Source organism: Rhipicephalus sanguineus, chromosome 6, assembly GCF_013339695.2.
Source record: "Rhipicephalus sanguineus isolate Rsan-2018 chromosome 6, BIME_Rsan_1.4, whole genome shotgun sequence".
NCBI classification, from domain to species: Eukaryota; Metazoa; Arthropoda; class Arachnida; order Ixodida; family Ixodidae; genus Rhipicephalus; species Rhipicephalus sanguineus.
Genome location: NC_051181.1, coordinates 40,767,066 through 40,782,901, shown reverse-complemented (window position 1 = coordinate 40,782,901; position 15,836 = coordinate 40,767,066). Strand labels below are relative to the sequence as shown.

The following is a 15,836-nucleotide window of genomic DNA, read 5'->3' as shown; positions in this document are numbered from 1 at the left end:
CTGTAGTACGGCGAATGCTGGCCGTCTCTTATCTAATTTCAGCATTGATACTAAGCTCTTTCTTAAGAAACGCGCTGATCTTTTACTTGCTAATATTTCTTATTTTCTTTTTTCTTTAGGCAGGCCTTTATCTGAGCGGTGGCAGCTTGGTAAGTCCGCGCAATTTTCCGACATATGACATTCAAGCTGTCTGAACTCGTGAATGAGAGGTTGTGCATTTTTTGCAGCACGGCCCACGACAGTCAACTCGCCGAGACCTTCGCCTGGACAAGACCTTACACACGCTTACTCAGGCAGTAGAAGGCTGTATAGCCTGATAAATTCGGTCATACCCTCCGAAAAAAAAAAACAACTAAAACGGTAACAAAAGACAACGCCCAAAATGTCGAGAGTTAGGACTGTAACCGCAACAGCTTTGTCAAAGGAAACAACAGAGAAATGTCATTCGCACCCAGAAAAAACCTTAACGTTGTCCACGGCAGAGAGCATCTCCTTGTTCGACTGGATGCGTATTTTCTTGGGTCACGTTTGCTTTTGCCTGATCGGACTAGCTGGCATACTGATTTTTCCCGCGCTTGCACTTAGTCTCCGCGTGCGAGAAATCTTTTTCGCCTTCATCTACCTGGTGATGCAGCGCCTCTGGTATGATGACTACGGCTCTGTGCGCCGCGTGGTGATGACCGGACTGGACAATATTGTATCTCACGACGCTTCGCTGAGAGCACAAGGAGCGGTGCGTGTTCTTGAAGTCGGCGCTGCTTACGGACCGAACATGCCGTACATACAGCGCAAGATTGAGTACTGGAGACTCGAACCGAACGTCAGCTTCGAGCCAGAGTTTCAGAAGAACCTGGCTGCAAACAGGAAGGTAAAACAATTTATTTGCCATTTTCGCATGTACAGGGCACAGCTACGCTATCTTTGGCGCATTGAACTCTTTTTGACACTTGATTCACCAGTCTCGCGCTCAACACATGGGATGGTCAGTATATAGGGATTTGTTCACTTTTCCCGATGTTGCTTGGGATTATAGTGGAAGGGACTTCGCGAAGTAGGTAGTCATATTAATGCGCAGTCAGGAAAGCAATGCCATGGGCATTGCTACATTGGCCTCACGTTGCGCTTCTGTGACTCCGACTGCACGTCAGCATATCTTCATTTAGCGACTTCGCATAGCGTGCTTCCAACTTTTCTTGTTCATGGGCAAGGGAACACTTATTTGTGTGCAAATTTATAGAATGAATACGATTAACGAAGCCCTCTTTCGTGGTGGGAGCTAAAACCAGATTGAAGGAATGTAGATTTGACTTTATCAAATGAGTGGCCCGAATACGCACGTGTTTTGATAGCGGAAAATTAAGAATAGTGGCAGAATGACACTTATGGTTGGTAAATCGGTATCTGAAGGGCGTTTATGTTTGTCCAATGTACTGCAATCTGCAGACGGAACATTCGAGCAAATAGATGCAACTGTGTCACACGTGAAATTGCCTTTGATTTTGTGGTACAAATCGGAAGCAGTGCTTTTAGCTATGTGTCATGGCGTCACATTTGCTTATGCCTCACATGCTGGTTTCTTGCAAGGTTGACAGCCCACATTGTCCGGAATCCTCGTCTTAGATGAAGTTAAGATGTCATGCAGATTACAAAGCCATCTGAAGACTAGCCCAGGTGGCTCTGAAAGATTACCTTAAGATGAGCAATCTGCGCTAGTATGGTTGAAGGAGTCCTTGCGCCTAACTGGTACATGATTCTACCAGTTACCAGTACATGGGTGGTACATGATTAAGACGGGAACACACAGCGCTGCACCACGGAATTCCCAGCAATAAACTAGTGGTTGTTAGTTCAGCGACCTTGTGAGTCGTTCTTTCACCGTCCCGTGTCCAGCTCTGGTTTTTCCCGTCTGAAATCTAGTATGTTGAAATGTGCTTTTAAGAATTGAAGAAACGTTTGGCACCGCACCGATGTTGAGTGGTCTAGGACCCGATTACTTTCTGCCTGAACGAATGGTTCTTAGCACTGAACAACTCCTCGCGATTCAGCGCAGATATATATATATATATATATATATATATATATATATATATATATATGGTACAGCTCGCATCTCCCTTGCAGCTTGCTCGTGTCCTATGCCACTCCTTGAAGCCGACGCACGGCTTCCAAATTGGTTGTCGGCAGCTGGCGCAGTGTGTTGTATCCCTTCTACATGTCGATCACGTTTTTTTTTCCTTTTGAAGGCTATACAGCTAACTATGCTGCCTTACAAAGCCTATTAAACTTTTTTTAAAGCGGGATAACATATCTACCTGCTATACATTTCACCTATTGTACTAGCTGTACCATTACACGTTAAAAGCATAAGTACGTCATAAACCTCTATTTAGTTCCTCGAGAACTTCGTTGGGATTTCCCCACATGCTAGTTTGCTTCTCCGCAGGTGCAGTTGGTGCGGACTGTTCGAGGATACGGTGAGGACATGCATATGCTGCAAGATGGCCACTTCGACGCCGTCATTCTTACTTACGTCTTATGCACTGCGAAGGACGGCGAGAAGCTTCTCAGTGAAATCAAGCGTGTACTTCGAAAGGTAAGAAAACCTTGTCTCGCCATTTAATGCCACGTTGGCCGTTAAAGTACTCTGTTAATGTCTACTAAGGGGGAGAGTCAAAACAGACCACCCAAGATCTGGCTACAGCCAAAAATAATATGAGCGGAATTCTGTATTGTAGTCGTAGATTTTGCTTGCATATAGTTACTGTGGAGACCAAAATTCCCACGGTATTCCTGCAGTAAGATAAATAAAGTCGGAAATGCTATAAGCTAACAAGTTTATCAATTTTTTGCAGAAATGGTTCACCAGAGAAATGCATTTTCAACTTTGCTTCATTGACGATACGGTTGCTTCGTATGATTACAAACATGGAATAGTTCGGGAATCAAACTGTTCATGCGTTTCTCGCAAAACTTTCAGGCGGATATCTGATCCCTTCCCAGGAAGAAACAAAATAGAAGACGCGACACGGCTTTTTAAAACCGCGGGGGGGGGGGGGGGGGGTACTCTGTAGCGGAGGAAGTTCGCCACTGCTCAGGATTACTGGTTGTGCGTTTGAACACCTTAAGGGCGCCCGTGTCCAGCGCAGGTGTCCTGCGCAGCAATCTCGGGAAATCTATGCGGATTTTTATTTTAGTTTTGAATCTTTTAAATGTGTGAGCACATCCTTCCTGGCCTTGCATGTCAAGGCGAAAGCGTATCTGAAGCGACAATGTAGTGGATGGATGGATGGATGCTATGAGCGTCCCCTTTAAAACGGGGCGGTGACATGTCTGCCACCAGGCTCGAAAAAAAAAGCTTCCTTGTTTCATGTTGGCCTAATACCTTATCTACATTGATTAAATCTATGTTATTATGCCAAAAAAAATATAAATTCACGGTCCATCTCTCTGCCTCTTAAGGCAGAATGACCTTATTTTTCCCCCATTATTTATTTTTGTTCTTATCTCTACTTTTCTGCCACCAATACTCTAACCGTCTCTTACTTATTTCTATCGCGGACGTGTGCAGCTTTCCATTGTTGTCCCTAAAACCCAAGGCTTCATGTAGACTCGTGCCCACACGTATACCTGGGTGAATATCGCCACATTCAATCAGTACATGTTCCATCGTTTCCTTAGTTCCCCCGCAGCATGTACATTGTTCTTCTTCGTTACTGAATCTCGCTTTATAACTACGCGTTCTAAGGCAGCCCGACCTTGCTTCAAACAGTAAAGCGCTTCCCCTTGAATTATCATAAAACCTTTCCCTCCTTATTTCGTTTTTTCCCTTTCGGTAGTTACTCAGAGCCGGCTTCTTTTCCATCGCTGCCATCCAATAAGTCTTCTCCACCTCCCTGACCTTCCGCTTAATGCTCCTTGTTGCCATATCGCCCGCACTGCTAGCCGTATATTTACTGGTGAGCCTCCTAGTTCTTTTTCTCCACTGCGTGTCAACGCTTTTTCTATACAAATACCTGAAAACCTTCTCTGCCCATCTACTGTTCTTCATTTTCCTCAGCCTCTCTTCGAATCTCATTTTGCTCTGAGTTTCCCTCACTTCAAAGCCTGTCCATCCCATATCACCCTTTACAGCCTCATTTGTCGTCTTCCCGTGAGCGCCCAACGCGAGGCGGCCCACCGTCCTTTGATTTACATCCATTCCTGATTGTACCTCTGACTTCATGCACACTACTGAGTTCCCAAATGTAAGCCCCGGGACCATGACACCCTTCCACAGCCCTCGAAGCACCTCGTACCTATTGTATCCCCATAAAGCTCTGTGCTTCATAATTGCAGCATTCCTCTTTCCCTTTGCTACCGATGCTTTCTCTTGTACCTCCATATATCTATCCCCCTCATTTACTCATACTCCGAGGTACTTGTACTCACTTACCCTCGGTATTTTTTGACCCTGTATAAAGACCGCATGGTCTTCGTGATCATTGAATGCCATCAATCCACATTTTGTTGCACTAAATCCTAGTCTTAGAGCCTCACATTCTCTTCCGCATATATCTGCCAGTCGCTGTATATCATATTGACTGTCCGCAAATAAGACAATATCATCAGCATAATATAGACCTGGCAGCTTCTGCTCAACCATCGTGCCGACCTGTTTGTGTGACAAATTAAATCCAATGTTGCTACCTTCTAGCACTTTTTCCATCCTCACCGTGTACAGCATGAATAACAGCGGGGACAAAGGACATCCCTAACTCAGCCCCTTGCTAATTTCAACGCTGTCCTTGCTACTTATTCCTTCCCATTCTATACAAACTGTATTTTCTCGGTATATTTCCCTCAAAAGCTGTATACAGTCGTCACCTATGCCCACTTCTTTCAGTATATCCCACAAAATTTCCTGATTAACGTTGTCATACGCCCCGGTAATATCTAGATAAGCTACGTATAAGGGCCTGTTTTCTATTTTCGATATTTCTATACACTGGGTAAGAACAAACAGATTATCGTCTAACCGCCTGTCGATTCGAAATCCATTCTGAAGTTCTCCCAAAATTTCATTTTGTTCTACCCACGCTTCTATTTTTAATTTTACTGCCTGCGTCGCCAACCTGTATAGCACCGATGTAATGGTTAGCGGTCTATACGAGCGAATGTTATCTTTTTCTCCCCTGCCTTTATAGATTAAGTTCATTCTACTTTTTCGCCAACTGTCTGGTATTTCCCTCTCCTGTAAGCACTTTTCTACGGCTTTCAGCAGTGCTTCTTTAGTGTTATGTCCGAGTTCGTTAATGAGGCTGACGGGAACCCCATCTAAGCCCGGTGTAGTGCGCGTAGGAATTTTTCCTTCGGCTTTCTTCCAATTGAAATTCTCTAGTACTACATCTTCGTCGGTTGCACTCCCTTGCGTACTTTTACTCACCGGGGGAATCCCCTGGGCGACGTTTTTAAACGAATCGTCTGTTATCTTTCGGATGTAACCTAGCGCTTCATACCCTTCCAATTGATTTCCTCCTTCATCTACCATATGTTGTTGCATTGTGACAGACTTCCTACCCAGCGCTTTTAGGTGGCTCCAAAATATCCTAGGCGTGGCCTTCTTCTTTTCGCGAATCTCTGTCATCCAGCGTTCACTTTCACCTTTTATTTTTGCCTCCACTAATTTCTGCACAATGGATTTTCGCTCTAAATATATTTCCCATATTTGGTTGTCTTCGTCCTGTGGCCGCTTCTCCTTTTTTGCTTGTCTGTGCTCCCGTGATGCCCCACGTCGCTTCTCGATCGCCTACCGGATTTCTTTGTTCCACCAAATTTTTGGCTTTCTCTTTCCTTTCCAACAAATAGTTTTCTTCTCTTTTTCCATTTCTTTTGTGATTATATGTAGCAGCTCACTATACTTCCAGTCTTTACCTGGTAGTTCGTCTACTTTTTCCTCGACTCTTGCGGGTATATTTGTTATTTGTTTGTCATTTAGATACAAGCTGCCAAACTTTGATTCTATGTTCTTATTATCAGTTTTATATCCCATTTGTAATATTATGCGTTTATGATCACTACCCAAGCTGGTAACGCCTTCCTCGTCTATTCTCATCTCTCTAAGTTTGTCATATATTCCTTCTGTCATGAGACAATAATCAATGCTCGATTGCCGGTTTCCGACTTCCCACGTGATCTGCCCCTCACACTTAGGCCCCACGTTAACTATCTCAAGACTACGTTGCTTGCAGAGATCTAGCAATAACTTGCCATTGGTGTCTGAATATCCGTCAAGGTCATGAATGTGAGCGTTCATGTCCCCTAGAAGGATTATTTCGGCACCATGACCAAATTCTTTGATATCGGTGCTTATGCATTTCACTATCTCCAGATTCTTTTCTCTGCAGTTATTGCCTGTCCACAAGTAAGCTACACCTAGCCACGTTTTCTTTCCACCTACTGTGCCCGAAACCCACATGTGCTCTGAACACGTTTGTTTCACTCTATCCAATTTTGTTCTGCTATGATTTAGCATTCCAACACCCCCACCTCTCCTTTCTGAGGTGATCCTGTTACATCCTTCCCAAATATAATTGTCAATATGTGGTGGCTCTTCCAAGTCTCTAAGGTGTGTTTCTGTAACCGCATAAACACCTATCTGTTCCTTGCTTAACTGCTCCTCAATCTCTAACCATTTTGCCTTTTTTCTGCCACCCTGCATGTTTATGTAACTAATTGCAACACGCGCCTTCTCCTTTATTTTACTTTTTCTCTGGTTTTTCGATATACTGCCTGTCAAAGAGTCCCCCTGGTTGTTTTCCTCATTACAAGCTACCGTGGTCACCGAAGGGCCCGCGTGCCCCCCAAAAAAGCTACTGCGCGTCCTGCCAGTCGCCAGCCCACCTCATGACCAAGCCTCTTATCGAAGTGAATTCTGTCTCTTTGGAAACCGCCCCACCTGTGCACCTCCCTGTTTATATCCACTACCTCGAAGCCCTTCTCTCGACTAATTCGCCATATCTCTTTGTTTGCGTCGACAACCGCTCTTTGCAAGTTGATATTTCTCACTGGTACATCCGGTATTGTGCATACCACTATCTGCACCTGAGAGGAAATGGCGCGCATGTCCTCGACCCCTTTCGCCAATGTGGTCGCTAGTTCGGCTGATTCTTCATTCAAGACGTCGTTTAGACCTCCCGCGATTATCACGAGGTTACGTCCGTTAGCCTTAGTTGCGAGTTTTGCGCAAGCTTGTCTCATCACTGATCCCAGCCTATGTCCCGGGAACTTCCCTATTAAAACTCGTTTGTCGCCTCTCACCCTTTCCTTGACTGCTTCTTCGCATCTAACTAAATTCGAGTCCCCGGCGATTATCACGTGCTCCGACTCTTCTGCTGGACCGTCCCGCACCTGGCCACTGCCTCGGTTACTAGCGCGTGCCACTGCTGCTTTGTCCCCTCCCCTTCCCAAAACTACTTCGCGGAAGCTGGGTCCTGTGACCCTTGCACCTGTCTTTTCCAAACCTGTTTCCCCCTTCGAGTCTACCACTGTGGGGGTCGATGCCCCGCTGTTCCCGCTGTCGCTTGCTTCTTTGTTCATCATGACTACCTTCGCTAACCCCTCCTCGGCTGACTTAAGCGTTTCCCCCATAGCCATCGTTTTTTCCCGCTCTGTCGCCAACGCAATCTCCAGCTCGGCGATTCTTACCATGAGCTTATTCTGGGCAGCCATCATTATTTCCATTTTCGCCTCTAACTCGCATTGCTTACACTTGGTGTCAGCTCCCTCTGTCTTCTCATCCGTACAAACCTCTATTTTCCATCCCATTCCGCACCCTGAACACTTTACGGTCTTTTTGACCATGTCTAGATCGTTCACACGGCGGATTCGATACACTTAAAGTCAAATGGTATCACAAAACTCCGCAAGTATGCTATACTTCAAAGCACATGTGTGCCTTTCAGACACGTGGTGACCGAAAGAAAAAAAAAAAACCCAGGCGACTGTCACACACGAAACAGTACAAAATTGTAAGCCCTATTATGCTTCAAAGCTTCAATCTAGTGGCTTATGCACTCATATAACTAAAAAAACAAGCTCGAATCATGCAAAAAAAAAACTTATCTGACGCTGTCATTCCGGAGCCCACGAAAAACACGTCCGTCCTCTAGCAGAACCCTCACACCTGTGTCGACAGCGCCATCTGCTCATCATTTTTGTGTTTCTGCGCATGTCTGCGTGCTGCCATTGTTTTCGTCAGCAAACGTTCAGTTAATGTATTACACTCGTCTTGTCTATGCGTCTCTTCCTTAAGCGATTGTTGCTTTGCGCTTGTTATGACGACGATGTTTGCTTACGCAACGTCGTCGCCGCGGATGTACCCGCTCAGGAAGCCTACACGACCCTCGTGGAGAACACACCTATCGGGGGTATCGATATGTGCCAGGCAGCCAGCGAAGTGGTGATATGAGAATACTGGTGTACGACTTCAATAGCCTACACACGGCGTACCAGCTGCTCGCTGCCTTCAAGTCAGCTGTTGCATTTGTAGTTGCGCGTCTTTCCCGCCATCGTGAGTACATGCGCTTAGGGGTATGCGTTCAATTAGGAGCGTGGGCTAAGCCAAACCAGGTGACCATGTTCAACATGGAGTGGTAAGTGCACCCTCGTCACCCACCGCCGTTATAGTGCGGCATGTGCGGCTGCCTCAGCCACGCAACGGTACGCTACGCCCGCTGCGATGACACTCCAAGCGCGAGCGAGTGTACGCAAGAACCGTCCTGCCGGTACTGGTAGGAAAAACACCATGTCGAGACTCTGTGACGGGTCCTCTGAACCTCCTTGAAGACTGAAACTGCTAAAGAGAGGCAGAAACAAAGACCGTCAGGGCCTGCAAATCGCATCAAATAAAGCTGGCGGGCGCAGCTATGCGGACGTCGTAAATGAACGCGAAAAAGACAAGCGCAAAGAAACGAGCGGCAATTGAAGCCGGTGGTAGAGTGTCAACTGACCACAACACTGGATCCTTGTGACGACGTCAAGAAACACTGTGGTGCAGCAGTCAGAGTCATAAGCGAGCGCTACACCTGTGGACCTGAGGCTAACCACCAGTGCATGGCTGCCGCGCACTCTGTCGCCCCCACCAAAAGCGCTGAATGGCTAGAGGAAGGGGAGAACCGATATAGAGTGTTAATGCGGGAGAACCGAGAGTGTCCTCTGTTTTGCAGTCGAACGTTTAGTCTCTGGGAGCGCGTCACACAGAACTGTGCGCACGCCTCACGCTATAGGAACCCAACGTACTCCCGCTACAGGAGACATGAGTTTGCGTACAGCAGGAGGACGTCATGTACACCTCCCTGGTTACGTGGGCCACCACTCCACCACTCGCCAGCAGGCAGCGAGGAGGTGGGCTGTGAGGTCACACCAGCACTGAAACACCCAAAGACGTGGAAGCCATCAATCGGCACCGCAAACTGTGCTAAGGAAAAACACGAAAATCCCCTACATTGAAGAATTTGCAGCAGTAAGTGACTTCTGTTCTCTCGCGCTCTACTGAACAAGCAACGATGGTACGACTACGTGAACGAGGTTTCAAAATTAATCCGGACTTTCAGAGGCATAAACGCGAACAGCTCAAAGGTTTCCTCTATCGAAACTTAGTCTTAGCTAAAAAGGTCGGATGTAACCTTGCGTTTCTGCACGGATTTTCTTCGACTGAAGAGAATCAGGAACAGGTCGTATACTTCCTCTGACGGATTGATGATGCGTTGGACTACCTGTGTAAAATAGTTTTCGTCAATGGATCTGACCACTGGATCCTGAGAAATCAAAGGAAACTAGCAAAAGGCAGAGTTTAGCCCGCCTGGCAGCTTTTCTTAGTTCAATTTCATGCCGTTTGGGCTTTGACCGGCACCGGAAACGCTTCAACATGTTATGCACACTGAGTTGGTAGTCCTGAAGTGGCATACGTGTCTGCTATACGTTGATGATGTCGTCTTCTTCCCCGCAGTCTTTCCCGCGCGTGCCTTTCAGCAGTATTTCAACATTCCGCTCATCGGAACTTACGCAGAAGCCTGAAAAGTGCCACTTCGCGTTAAGAAAAGCAAACACTTACACTTCTACTTCTACTAACGTTTCCTACTAGAACATGCCAATGGCTGCTAATGGGGAATGAGAGACAGAAGAATTCGGCTTTTAGTTAACGCGCACGCTGCGCATTTTTTATTGTTCAACAACGCACAGGAGAAATCTCCCACCGGCACCACCTTGGAGGTCAAGTTCTGGTACTAGCGTTAAGACTGGTTACGCACAACGACGGGGACGAACGTGTGCCGCTTTAAGGAGCTTCGCCCCTAAAAGGGTCATCACTGGCGCTCGCCGGCCTCTATCAAAGGCTTAAACAAGATTATTTCACGACAGAATAGGACCAGCAATCATTCGGGCTCAATGAGAGTTTCGTTCATACGTACATGACAGTGCCTTCAAAGACTCAGCCAACCATTGCCCCTTCGTGTTTATTAAAAAAAAATTCAGGGACACTTCAGGCCGACTTAGACCCTGAAGTCTCACTTTCTAGGAGTTCTACACCATCGTGGTGTACAAGAACGAACGGAAACATTGTTATGTTCCCTTTGACCCGCCGTTGGAAAGTGATTGTAGTGACGATATGTTTCTGTGAAATGTGAGATAAAGAGATTTAGCCAAAAGCAGCACTGAGTAGCTTGGCGTAACACAGGGAAGATAAAACCACCGATGTTCCTCAGGTATTCATGCGAAGATGCATCGTTTTGCTTGCAAAACAACGTTTTTGCAGAACATTGCTCGCTAGTACAAGCTGACTGCTTTTTCCTTGTGCCTTCTGCATAGCGGCGAGAGGTTCCACGGGCTCTGCACGACGACATAACGGCTGGGCATTGCGCTTTACCGCGAACTCTTACGAGGATGCAAAAAAACTATTACTTGAAGCGCATTACCGCAGTCATCGCTAGATATGTGAAGACACGCCGAGACTGCTGCGACGCTAGGCACCGCTGACAAGGCCAGCGGGATTTCTTCAGCCAATCGTTCCACCTAGTCGACCGTTTTAGCCGATCCGGATTGGGTTTTACATAGTGGGGTTCATTTCGAACGTTGACATCAGAGAATCAAGGAATCCTGGTGGCGTCCGACTATACTTGACTCGCTACGCCGAAAAAATAGTCGTGCAACAAACTACGTCCGCAAAAGTAGGGAAATTCATCGACGTAAACACCAAGCTACGACGCCGCGCCTCAAATGTCTTCATCAGGAATAGAGGAACAGCATTTACTGTGGACGATATTCAAGCAGTTTTGCAGTAGAACAAGACAAGTCACTGACGAACAAGTGCCCACCATATCCCATGGAGAAGTGGCGCTTCCAAATAAACATTTTGCGACATGCTAATAGAGTACGTAGGCGTCGAACACAGAACTCGGCATGCCATCTTTCCGTAAATAACCTTCGCTTACGATCTAACAGTGCAAGAAAAAACGCACATCACAGCGTTCACGATGGTTTAACGAAGAAGACAGGCAACAGTTCTGCCGACCTTGCTGCCAGCAGTTTCCGACGAAAACAATCTGGACATCGCTATTTAGCTTCAGAATATATAAGCCGGACAAATCACCCATTTGCGTATCAAGAACCAGCGGACGACGGACAGCCGTCGTTATAATTGTCGACGTCAAATGGCATATGACCTCGGCGACCGCGTTTGGGTCTGGACGTCGTTGCATCGACGTGACGTGTGCTCGGTAGAAAACTTTGACAATACTTTGGGACATTCAAGGTACTTCGACGTTTTGATGCACTGGACAACGAGGTCCTTCCCGACGCCATCACTCACTCTCAGTGGCGTCACGCACAACCTCACTTTGTCGCTGTAGTGCATTGCATGCCATTCCGCGTACACTAGCGATATTTCCGAACTCCATTGTCACTTCCATCTGGCATTCTCCTGCGTACTATTGTGAGCAATTTGAGCTGGAGTACCGAATCTATGGGGTGTATTGAATGGCAGGAGATACCTTTCGGCTAGAGTATTTAGTGTTATGAACACCTTTGCGCTTGCCAACTGTATTTAGCCGCTATGAGACTTAAAAGTAGTTTTTGTGTACCAGCTCATATTGCTCCCGACTATACATATACTTTTTGTTGTTCGCTTTCTTATTCAGTTTACAGCATCGAAACGATGATTTTTCAGGGGCCGGGGGCAGTTCGTTGCGTACATATTCAGAATTTCTAGTGGCCCCAGGCAGGGGTGTAGCCAGAAATTTTTTTCGGTAGGGGCACCTCCTTGATCTGAAGTGGGGGTCGGGCAGGCAAATGTGATCGAGTCTCATTTTGAGATCAGTATGCCATGGCAAAAAACATTTCGGGGGGGGGGGGGAGGGGCACGGGTCCGGTGTGCCCCCCCCCCCCCTCCCCTGGCTACGTCACTGGCCCTATGCCACTGGGTAAAACTCGTACAAGTGCTATCATCGGTACAGGCACACCATTATGTACGGGAACCTTTATGATTCTTTTCGAATTCTGTGGTAAGATTGCGTACACGGCGCCGGTAGTTGAGTCTATTCTGGAACTAACGCGAGCACTAGTGAAAACGCTGGAATGTACGATGCCACATGTATAACGGCCGAAGCATTTCAGCCGCTGAGCAAATTATCAAGGCCCGACGACCATGCTCGCCGCTATCGTTGTACTGTGTACTACTTAATTGCTTATGCTTTGGTTGTTACTTGTACAGTCGGTGTCACTTTCTTATCCATTCCCAGGATTTGGGGACATTTGTGCGTGGCGCCATCTCTTGGCGGTAGCAACGGCGTCCTGCCATAACTGGATGGGAAATGGGCGAAAAAAAATATCTCTTGAAAAAAGCAAGCCACCAAAAATGACTCAGGGTTCTATACAGTAAACACCTACTGGAACGTTTTGGTAAAATTGCAGTATTGCGCTACAAAGCGTTTGGCTTCCTAGGACAATTGAACACCGCCCATTAGAAACACATGAGATCCCATTGTAAAATTTAAACACTCCAGAAAGCCACGCGGTTTGGGGAGCGACACTGTAATTTTAACAGCATGTTCAAATAAGTCTCTACTGTATAAAACCGGGAGTCGTTTTTGACGAGTAACTTTTTTCGTCAGATAGAGTTTTTTTCGCCTATTTCCGATTCAGTCACGGCAGGCCGCCGCAGTCACCGACGAGAGATGGCGGTACGTGCATATGTCATGAAATCTTGGTCGTGTGGACACGTCACCCCCTCAAACTTTCATCCTTAGCTGTTTGATAGTTGCACACTTCGCTGCCAGAACCACGTGGCAATATATACGTAAGAAATGCGCAGGATAGACAGACAGTGTGTAGGTGTGCCTTCTATGCCCGGTCTGACAGACTCGTTATTTTGGTGCCGCAGCAGTGACAACTCACATAATTCAACTATATTTTTTATATCCCCGATGCTCTAGTCTTCTTATCAGGCTAGTTGCTTTTTTTTTCGATTTCTCGTGTCTATGTAGAAGAGGAAGGGAACAAGCGCACGGTTCTGTTCGTAACTCTGTATGCCCCAATAATAAAGTGCACGTGGAAGTGGCGCTTGTTTGTATTGGCTTCGTTCTCTCTCGTGTATATTTTTCTTTCGTGCTTTACGTAATATCATGGACCGCCAACCAGCCTGATCGCTACGCCATATAGCACAATTTAAAATCTGCATCCGTTATCTCTAACTGTAAACTATTAGAAGAAAGCATAACTCCTTCGACGAATACTCCTTCGAACCAGTTCTTGACCAAAATCGAATTGAATTGAATCTTTATTTTCATGTTTAGTTAATACATGAAAGATGGCGGGAGTAAAAGCTGCACTGAAACAGCTTGACTACCTCCCGCTACCTAAAAATAAATGAGTGAGAAGCAGTAGCATACAAATAACACAAGAAAAGCGTAATATACAGAAATAAAGTATTGTCAATCAACATAATTGCATAATCTAAACGTAAACAGGATACAACAGTTCCTATGAAGAGAAAACAAAACATCAGAAGCTTGAAAAGGCTATGTATACATGTGTGCCGCTAGGAATCACCATTATCGTAGACGTTTATATTATTGCAGCACTGCCCAGTTGTACCTGTCGGACGGTCAGCTGTTCCCACGCTACCACTAAATACCATCTGACAAACATGTGCCCTGAACATAATGGACTCAATATGATGATGATGCAGTTGCACAGCATGATGATGACGATGCTGCTGCACATTACTCCAATACCATACAGAAATACCTTACTTTTGATGTGCAGGGTGGCCGTCTCCTTTTTGCCGAGCATGTTGGACACCCGAAAGGCACCCGTGCTAGGTTCCTGCAGGATACTCTGGCGCCCCTCGTCCAGTATTTCACCGGCGGCTGCTACATGAATCGAGACAGCGGCGTCCTTTTAGCGAAAGCTGGCTTCTCTGAGATAAAGATGGATGAGGTCGACATTAACATTCCCTGCGAGTACAGCTACCACGTCTACGGCTTCGCAACTGTATAGGCGAGTCATATGAGTTGGCTTATACTCAGGCTCAAACCTACACCCAGGTGACTTGCGACGCGGTGAAGCTGCTCTGAAGGCAGCAAATAATCAAGCACAAGAACTATTGGTCTTCGTGACGATCAGCGTTGAATCGTTATGTTGTATCATCTTCCTCATTTTGCTGTATGTGTAAAACTTTCCGTGATGGAGAGGTGTATATAATAAATATTCAAAAGGGAATGTTACAGAGACATGCACATATTAAAAAGCACGTCGTGCCTATTTTACTACGTTTGTTGCGTCGTTTGCTTCAGTATGATTTGTTTCAGTCGTGTCCGATTTAACGCTACCAAATAATGAGGACCACCCACACGATCGGAACAAATGTGTATACACGAGCTCGCACTTACAAAGTGGATTCACAGGCAACAGTTTCGGGCGCATGGGAAAAGGGGCATGTCCATAAACTTGTGATAAAGTATTTTTAGGAGCGTGTGTTGGGGGCTAGTTGGTAAGACGTAGTATTATGTAAACTTAAACTACGCTTGGGAGGAGACACCAGAGTAGCAGAGAGGACGCAGACTAACAATTGATTTATTGAAATCACATAAGCTTCCCGCCTGGAACAATGCGCGTGCGCAATAACAGTCATGACCGCGTAACAAAAGCACATTCCCCCACCAAGACCCCCATCTACAGAAGAAAATCAAGCTCTTTCCTAGAGAGATACACAGATGTATCGCTGACGCGCTTTTCAGGGCCATGTCTAGTTATCCACGAGGCTTCCAGCATGTCACGCGCCCTTTGGCCCTTCGCTCGCCCTGACACCTTCGTGCTTTTAAAAATGGGCTCGCACTTCTTCGCACATGTGCTACAATGAACAGGTGCTTCCCACGGTCATCTACTAATGAGTAGAGCGTTCCATTAAACGCTTATTAATACACCTATCGGTCTGCCCCACATAAGCCATTCCACATGTCAGGGGAAATTCATAAGCCACTTCCGTTCTGCAAGGTACGTACGCGCGTCTGTGTTTTACGCCACACCCATCGTTCTTTACTTGTGTCAGGAATGGCGCACAAACGAGACAACTTGCAAGGCGCTGAAAAAAGAACGTCAACGCCGAATCTTCCCGCCACCCTTTTCATGCCATGCGACACCTTGTGGACATATGGCATCAATTGAAACTTTCGCCTGCCTTGCCTGTCTCTCTTTTCTGTTTCTTTTTCGCCTGCGGCAGTCGTACGGCGGCATATGACCTTCAATAGGGATTTTTACGCAGACGATTCACCTGGGAAGAGAAACTATCTTTGACGTTATGGTGA

The 15,836-nt window shown here is 46.4% G+C and overlaps 1 protein-coding gene across 1 annotated transcript; it reads left to right on the top strand.

Annotated features, from left to right (window-relative positions):
* The first annotated feature begins 363 nt into the window (after positions 1–363).
* LOC119395724 (thiol S-methyltransferase METTL7B) lies at positions 364–14,578 on the top strand. Its single transcript, XM_037662734.2, has 3 exons — positions 364–868; positions 2,444–2,593; positions 14,296–14,578. Exons 1-3 carry the CDS (start codon positions 383–385, stop codon positions 14,527–14,529), a joined length of 870 nt encoding a protein of 289 aa, XP_037518662.1. The 5' UTR covers positions 364–382; the 3' UTR covers positions 14,530–14,578.
* The last annotated feature ends 1,258 nt before the right edge of the window (positions 14,579–15,836 follow it).

Bases quoted from the DNA above. Each gene is read 5' to 3' on its own strand.
- LOC119395724 (XM_037662734.2), top strand. From the start codon at position 383: ATGTCGAGAGTTAGGACTGTAACCGCAACAGCTTTGTCAAAGGAAACA. The intron at 869-2,443 runs GTAAAACAATTT...GCTTCTCCGCAG, and splicing joins ACCTGGCTGCAAACAGGAAG to GTGCAGTTGGTGCGGACTGT. The intron at 2,594-14,295 runs GTAAGAAAACCT...TTTGATGTGCAG, and splicing joins TCAAGCGTGTACTTCGAAAG to GGTGGCCGTCTCCTTTTTGC.